General features: G+C 33.9%; 1 protein-coding gene across 1 annotated transcript; it reads left to right on the top strand.

The window, feature by feature from the left end:
- The first annotated feature begins 3,645 nt into the window (after positions 1 to 3,645).
- Positions 3,646 to 5,286, top strand: LOC142638989 (akuammiline synthase 2-like). The gene has a single exon (XM_075813071.1). The coding sequence runs from the start codon at positions 3,702 to 3,704 to the stop codon at positions 5,052 to 5,054; it is 1,353 nt and encodes a 450-aa protein (XP_075669186.1). The 5' UTR covers positions 3,646 to 3,701; the 3' UTR covers positions 5,055 to 5,286.
- The last annotated feature ends 3,689 nt before the right edge of the window (positions 5,287 to 8,975 follow it).

Below are 8,975 nucleotides of genomic sequence, written 5' to 3'. Positions count from 1 at the left end.
TGGAGATTGCTAACATTGGTTTTTCTTTTGGATAAGTGTGATCACTTGAATTCTAGATTTACCTTGATTTATTAGGCAACAATAATTCAACAAGATATTGCATGAACCAATTTTATGAGGAAAAAAAAATTAACAATGTCTTTAAAGTAGCGGTTTAGGGCCAAAATTGGAAATTAACCCTGTTTGCCAAACAGTATAATTAGTAGGCACTGTTACAAAATTATATTTTTTACTAACATCTCGAGTCTAAAAGAGTCGATTTTGGCCTAAAAATCGAGTCTTTGAGGGTCAATTTTCATGTTCTGATCAGGTCTGAGTTGACACTTTTTTCACGTGGTGTCCACTTGGAAATCAATTTTTAGAGACTTGATTTATATTTGTAAAACAAAAATTTTCAAGTGTCAGGAGTTCAAAACATAGATCAACCACCACCAAATACAAGCACAGGCCAGAACTAATCCAGGAAGAAAACCCATTCTACTCAGCTTTTTCAACCTATGGCGATCTGAACCCAACTCACGGCTAGCCATGACCACCGATGGCCACCCACGCCCCACAACCACACACGGCCCACGCCAAGTTGAAGGCACTCACACCGACTTGAAACCCACCCACCTAGATCCACGGTGAGCAAGCCTAGATCTACGGTGAGCAAAACCCAAATCCACTGCGGCAAATCTACGGTGAGCAAAACGTAGGCCCACGGTGGCAAACCTAAAATTGATCCAGCCACCACTCCGTCTACCACTTCCAATCCAGCCACCGATTTCATCCAAGCCCAGCCAGCCACCACTCCCAACCTAACTACCCAAAATCAAAACCCACCCATCACCCCACCGATCAGCAACCATCAAAACCACCAATCAGCAACCATCAAAACCCACCTAGCCATCCACCCATCAAAACCACCGATCAACAACCCCTATTGCTTGGATCCATCACCACCACCACCTACATGCGGTCTGCAAACCCAGATTTAAAAAAAAAAAAATGGATTGTAGATCAAGTGAAAGCGTAGAGAGGGGGAGAAATGTGAAAAGGAAAGGAAAGAAAAGAGAGAGGAGTGAGAGAGGACCTGATTTGTAAAACATTTTACTTGATATGTAAAGAGTATACATCGAGTCTTAGAGACTCGATTTCCAAGTGGTCACCACGTGGAAAAAATGCCACATCAGCCTAGATCAGATCATGGAAATCGAGTCTTTGAGACTCGATTTATAGGCTCAAAATTGAATCTTTTAAACTCGAGATGTTAGTAAAAAATATAGTTTGAAAACAGTGCATACTAATTATATTGTTTGAAAAACGGTGTTAATTTTCAATTTTGGCCAGTGGTTTAGTATATATTTTTTAAATTTTTTTATAAAAAATTTAAAAAGAATTAAAATAATTTATTAATAATAGCTGCATTTATTAAATTGCGATGACTCTCTGAGCATGTCACTCATGCTTAATTTGGATTCTTGGCCATTCTTTTTGGAGTTATATATCATTGTCAGTGTACTTGTCCACACTGATGGTTTTCGTGTTTATTGGTTGGTGTTGGATAGAATTGAATATTTTAGGAGTATGCTACGACACAATTTTTGACATAATTTTGTGCCATAACTCGTTACATGATGAGTTGTGATTGGTGAGCGTGTGTCCTCACATGACTCATTGACATAGCCTTACCAATCACAACTCATCATATGGCGAATTGTAACACAAAATTGTGCCAAAAGTTATATTCCTAGCATAATTCATATTTCAGCTATTAGGTAATGAAAGGTATTCCTTATTGGATGTGACGATCCTTCTGCATACCGAGTTTTTTTGAATATTTAATTAGGTTAGAGCATCTTTGGTAGTTTTTTCAAATTTTTGTATGCTTGAAGAATAAATAATTACTTTTCCAACTCACTCTATATCATTACTCTATTCAATTTAAATATTATTTTTTTCATTCATTCTTTAATTTCTTTAATTTATTCTTTAATCTACTTTTTTTAATACACGTTTCTCAGTATTACTAAATCCTCCACCATTCATTTTTCACAGAGAAAATATCTCATTCCTTCTACCTTTCTTCTCTGGTAAATTCTTCTTCTTCAGCCAAGCGTATACTCATGTGTTGGTTGTAAAAATTCTTCTATCTGTCACGTAGATTTTTTTTTATGAAATGAAAGTGTATTTTTTAGTTAAGTAGCTACATAACCGAATTTTAAGATAGAAATTTAAGAAACAGAACCCAAAGTACTGTAACTAAGTTTTTTTTTTTTGCATAATATACAAAGAGAATTGGAAAAATTCGAACGGTCCTTCTCAATCTATGAGATTGTGGTTGGGCTATTGATTGCTTCAACTACCATCATTTAAGATAGTTCATTGAACTAAGTGAACCCCTATCCAAAGTCTTCAGTTTCTGTCATGATTAGCATAATACATCCTTTTGAGAAATAAAAGTAAAATTTTTAGTATAAAAAATTGGGGATATATAAAGGTAAAAATTTAAGGAGATTTAATGGTAATTAATTTGTTAACAAATGGATAGAAGGACTAATGATAGCAGGAAATGTTAACTTGCAAGATTAAAATGATAAAAATAAAAGATAAAGGTCTAAAATGACTATTACCCAAACTTTTAAAAGAGCTTTTATGGCATTTTTGTATAGGGTAAAACTTAATTACAGTACTTAGGTGTTGTTCCTTAGATTTTTCTCTTAAAATTTTGTCATGTAGATTTTTTTCTTATCGGATAGAAGCGTATTTTTTAATTAAGTAGCCACATGACCGAACTTTCAGAAAAATCAACGTCGGACACTAATTGCCTCCTTGGAAAAATTCGAACTGTCCTTCTCAATCTATGAGTTCTGGTTGGGCTATTGATTGCTTTAACTACCATCATTTAAGATAGTTCGTTGAGAAATAAAAAAATTTTAGTGGTAAAAATTGGGGATATATAAAGGTAAAAATTTAAGGAGATTTAATGGTAATTAATTTGTTAACAAATGGATAGAAGGACTAATGATAGCAGGAAATGTTAACTTGCAAGATTAAAATGATAAAAATAAAAGATAAAGGTCTAAAATGACTATTACCCAAACTTTTAAAAGAGCTTTTATGGCATTTTTGTATAGGGTAAAACTTAATTACAGTACTTAGGTGTTGTTCCTTAGATTTTTCTCTTAAAATTCTGTCACGTAGATTTTTTCTTATTGAATAAAAGCGTATTTTTTAATTAAGTAGCCACGTGACCGAACTTTGAAAAAAATCAACGTCGGACACTAATTGCCTTCTTGGAAAAATTCGGACTGTCCTTCTCAATCTATGAGTTCTGGTTGGGCTATTGATTGCTTCAACTACCATCATTTAAGATTGTTCGTTGAACTAAGTAAAGCCCTCCTCAAAGTACCACTGTTCTGTTTCTGTCATGATAAATGGTAGATATAGACTTTGTTACGAAAAGTTTTTCGAATAGTTGTTAATAAATAAATAAAAAATGATATTAATAATAAATTTAAATAAAAATTAATAAAAAGTTAATTACATCAAATTATATAAAAATATTGTAAAACAATTTATACAGTAGCATTACTATTACGTAGGAGTTTCAATGAGTAAGACGCTTATAAAAGGAAAGCTCTTAGTAACACATTTAGGACCAACGTGATCTTTTGCAAATAAGAATAGAGACTACTCAAAGTAATTCGTGTGCCAATATGATGAAGGTTGAGGTCACTATCATTTCAAAAGAAACAATCAAACCATCTTCACCAACATTGCACCATCTGAAACCCTACAAACTCACCCTCTTGGATCAGGTCACTCCTGCAACTTATGTTCCGACAGTCTTCTTCTACCCCATGACCAATCTCAAGCCAGACATGTCCCAAATTATTGCACAGCTTAAAACTTCCCTATCAGACACCCTCAATATCTTTTACCCATTTTCTGGGAACATTAAAGACAACCTTTTCATCCATGAATTTGACACGGGTGTTCTCTTTCTGGAAGCTCGTGTTAATTGTTCCATGTCCGAGTTCCTTAAGCACCTAGAAACAGACTCATTGAGTCTATTTGTTCCATACCATGCCTTTTGCAAGGAAACAAATACTACTATAGGTCAAATGGCTGTTCAATTGAACCTCTTTGATTGTGGTGGAATAGCAATCGGCTTGAGCTGCTCACATAAGGTTGCAGATGCAACAACTGCGAGTATTTTCCTTCATTCTTGGGCTGCCACCTTTACTAGGTCTCCAGAAAAAGTTATACATCCAAATTTCTCTGAAGGATCAATCATGTTTCCACCAAGAGATTCACTTCCACAAAAGTATATAACTACAATGGATAACTTGTGGTTTAAAGAAGGTGATTATGTTACGAGAAGGTTTGTGTTCCATGAAAAAGCAATAGCCACTCTAAGGTCCAAAGCGAAAAGCGAACTAGTTCCAAAACCAACACGCACTGAGGCATTGGCATGTTTCATTTGGAAACACTGCATGGCAGCTTCTAAAGCCAAATCAGTTGGGCCGAAAAATAAATCCATGACCATACTGGTCCAAGCAGTGAACTTGAGGACACGAATGAAGCCACACTTGTCAGATGCATCTACTGGAAATATATTTTGGTGGGCACCCGCTGCAGCTGATTTGGCTATGGAAGAGAAAGAGCTGCATGAATTGGTGGACCTTGTAAACGAATCCATCGCAGGGTTTGATAGCGATAGTGCGGAAAGTTTGCAAGGAGATGAAGGTTTTTTGGCTTTCTCCAATTACTTTGACCAATTAGAAGATATGTTTTCTGCAGAGCCAAAACCAGATGTTTGTGCGTTTACATGCTGGCTTAGGTTTTTTAACGATATTGATTTTGGCTGGGGGAAGCCATTTTGGGTTGGTATCATGGGGAAAGTTGGCCCTGCATTTAGAAATTTAATAATATTCAGTGAAACCCCATGGGGTGATGGGATTGAGGCATGGGTGACCCTTGGTGAGAAAGAAATGGCTATATTGGAGAATGATCCTGAATTTCTTGCATGTGCTCCCCTAAATCCTAGCATCTCAATCTCCCTTTAAAATCTTTGGATGTGTTTCTGTCTGACGCCAAAGATAAATAACATAGAAATGGTTGCTAGTACGTATGTTATAAGTTTGAGAATTACAATAAATCATTAATAAATTGGACTGTGTGTCATGGTCTTGAAGTTTACCTCTGATCATACGTTTTCGCTTCAAGTATAAAATGTGAAAGGATGTGTACATTGTTGATTGTGAAGTAATTAATAAATCGGAAATTATTGGAGTACTATTAAGGCATACTGCTAAATATGGAAGTTTAAAAGGAATTCTCACGTGTATTGATTTTTTTCCCTTTAAATCCTTTTCCTGAATCAAATGTAATGAAGTTAATAAGTTGTAATAAAAATCTATATAAGTGCAGAAAAGCAATATAGTTTTCATACACATGTATTTTGAGGTAGATATCTTTGAATGTTTCAATGTTATAAAGTTGGACCAACACCATATTGTGATAGTGACAGCACTACAAAAAAAACTTGATTTGTAGCATACTACTAAACCTATTAAACTGCAATGTTATGAAGTTTAGAATAATCTTATCATTAGGAATGACATCATAGATTGAAATTCAAAAAAAAAAAAAAAAAGGTTTAGAATAACCTTAGTAGTGACAGTGTAATGGAATCATGTTGTAAAAGTATTGTTCTTAAATGTTGATTCGTGCTATCAGAATAAAACTTAGTGTTATGGCTCTTTTAACCGAACAACCTCTCATAATTAGACTATAGCATCGATCTCATGATGGACGCACTTTCACTTATGGAGATTTAAACAACCTTCAAATGCCTTGCCTTTCTTTTATAAAAAAAATATATAAATTGCCAAAAAAAATGTGGAAGAAAAATTAAAAGAGAATAAAAATTGTGTCTAGACATAGAGAGCAAAAGAAAGAAAAAATTTAGTACAACAAACTATTATGTAACTTCTTTATCACAATTGTGATGTGTTAGTCTAAATGGTGAAAAAAGAAGAAGATAATTTCATGTATAAGTGATATGCAACTACTTACATTTTACCATGTTAACCATAATAGACATTTCGAATTCACACTTCATGTCCGTTTAGAAACAGTTTATTTAACTGAAATTGAAATTTTTTTGCTAAAAATATTGTAAATAAAAGTAAAAATTAATTAAATAGTACTATAAAACTCATAAATAGTACAAAAAAATACATTAAGACTCATAAATAATAGTTAAAATAAGTCAAAATTGCAAATAATCGCTTGTCTCAAACTCACGCTTCATGGCCAAGAAATTGGGATAGGGATTATTTGGAAGCCAGAAGCCACTGGAGGCCAGGAGCCGCCAAATAGTACTACTATAAGAATAATTGAAGGTCTCATTTCCTAGAGTAGTACCTACGTGATATGGAGGAATACGTTGCAACAGAAAAATGAGGTCAGGATTTTCTTTTTTGGCTATAACGCTAGAGATGGGTCCAGAATTATCAATGATGCGGTTAGCTTTCTCCAAGAAAGCGGTTTGCTTTCTTGAAGAATAGTCTCATAAATAAGAAATGAGTCCGTAGGGGCCGCGCCAAGTGCAATTCAGGTCTCATAAATAAGAAGTGGGTCCTTAGTGGCAGCGCTAAGTGCAATTCAGAGTGGTCAGGACTCAGGAGCACCCAACTTGAAAAGAAAAATTTATAAACCTTTAAAAAAAAATTGTTTTTTCTTTTCTTTTCTTTCATTTTTTGCAACAGACTTTTTAAATAGTTTTGCTAATTTTTCTAAGCACTTAGGGCATGTTTGCTTGAAATTTAAGGGTGTATTTGGTTTGCTCATAACTTATATCTTAAAACCCCATAACTCATATCTCTATTCCCACTATAACTCAAATATCTTTAAAATTTGTGTTTGGTTTCAAATCTATGTTATATCTCTCACTCTTTAACTCCATTTTTGGGCAAAATGGTGGAGCCCACCCACTGTTAGTACACAGAGTAGTCATATGGGCCATCGCGTGTGACATTTTCTCTCTTCATTTAACTGCTCTGCCTTCCAATCACAAAACTCAGCGATTGATTTCATGCATTTACTCACCATAAAACTCATTTCACATAACCCAGTAAGAGACTTGTTTCCCTCCCACTTCCGGCACTGTTTCTCCATGAATTTTTTTCTCTTACTCACAGCACATATTTTCTCTCTTCCTATTCCAAATTTTAGATTTTTTTTTTCTCTCTTACCCATAGACCAAAAACCACATATACAAACACTCTTTAGAAGGAACAAAGAAATGAGAAAAAAGCTTGATCTGTTCTTTAGTTCTCCTCACCACATCAATCAAACCCATAGGTCACAAATAGCAAACAAACCCGCAGCAACCCATAAGAATTGAAGATTTGTTTTCAGTCTTTCTCTCTCCCCTGCAAAGTGGATTTCCTCAAGTAGGTACTCTATTTTCCCTTTCTTGCTTTCTCTCATTTAAGGGTTTGGTGGATTTCTTATTTCTGAGTTTTGTTTGCGTTGGGGGAAAATTTTTGTAGACTTATGCATTTGTCTATGTTTGCATTTAATTGTGGTTTTGTGTTTGATTGGTACCAATGTGTTTATGGGTTTGTGTTTCTAGGTAGATTTATGATGAACATGGTTGTGGGTTTATGTTTCTAGGTAGATTTATGATGAACATGGTTGTGAGTTTTTGTTTGTATGTTTGATCGGTACCCATGTGTTTATGTGTTTGTATTTCTGGGTTTGAGACATCGGTACCCATGTAAATTTTTTATACTATATGTGCAATTGGCTTTAGATTTGAATTAAGTGTGTGTTATGTTCAGGTTCATGAAAAAAGAAAGAAGCACAAGTTGAGAGAAAGAAAGACAGAAGAAGAAAGAATAGGAAGACAAAGCAAAAAAAAAAACCGGCGGTGGGTGCCTATGACTTGATAAGACAACTCAGGAGAATGGGTCCCACCAAATTAGTTTCTTTACAACTTTGCCACTATAACTTGAATTCCATAATTTGAAAACACCAAAAATCAGTTTTCAGTTTTCATAACTCAAACTCAAACTCAAAATTTTGAGTTTTGAGTTATGAAAACTTAACTCAAGAATTTGTCCAAACAAACTATAACTCAGTAGACCCCACATTTTTTAAGTTTTGGGTGATGAAAGGTCTGTTTGAGATCTGTTTATTTTTTTGAAATTGAAAACTTTTTGCTGAAAGTACTGTAGATAAAGGTAAAAATTAGTTGAAATAATATAGTGAGACTCATGAATAGTACCAAAAAGTGCTATGGGGCTTATGAATAGTAGCAAAAATAAGCTAAAATAAGCTGGCTTTTTAATTTTTGCCAAACACACACGAAAACTTAGTTATATAACTCAGTTTTCAATTACAATCCAAACACCTCCTTAATTAGTCTGTCAACTTCTTCTTTCCTCTTTTGGAAAAAAAATTTTCCTTCTCTATTTTATATTTTTAGATAGAAGAAAATTATTAATCTACTCCATCATAAAATTTCATAGATGGATCAATATAGTCTGCAGCTCTAATCCGTCGTCACCTCTTATTGCTAAATGCTAAATTTATTAGGTGCAAATAACAAGAAGTTTCAAGTAATATTTCTCCTTTGGATAATTTGAAAGTTATACTCTTAAAGTTTGGGAGTGTTTGAATTTTACATCATGAAATTTCAGAATTTGGATTTTACTCTCTAAAGTTTGGAGTGTTTGGATTTTACATTCTAACGTTTCATAATTTGAATTTTACCTCATAAATTTTAGGGGCATTGAATTTTACTCCTTTAAGTTTGGAGCTATTTGAATTTTACACCATAAAGTTTCAGAATTTGAAGATGTAAATTTAAACACCTCCAAAATTTAGGAGATAAAATAGAAATTCTGAAATTTTAGGTTGTAAAATCCAAACACTTCAAAACTTTAGTATTGTAATTTACAATTTACCCTTCTTTT

This window comes from Castanea sativa, chromosome 6 (genome assembly GCF_040712315.1).
Source record: "Castanea sativa cultivar Marrone di Chiusa Pesio chromosome 6, ASM4071231v1".
Taxonomy (NCBI): Eukaryota; Viridiplantae; Streptophyta; class Magnoliopsida; order Fagales; family Fagaceae; genus Castanea; species Castanea sativa.
This window is presented reverse-complemented; position numbering and strand designations above follow the sequence as displayed.

Bases quoted from the DNA above. Each gene is read 5' to 3' on its own strand.
- LOC142638989 (XM_075813071.1), top strand. From the start codon at position 3,702: ATGATGAAGGTTGAGGTCACTATCATTTCAAAAGAAACAATCAAACCA.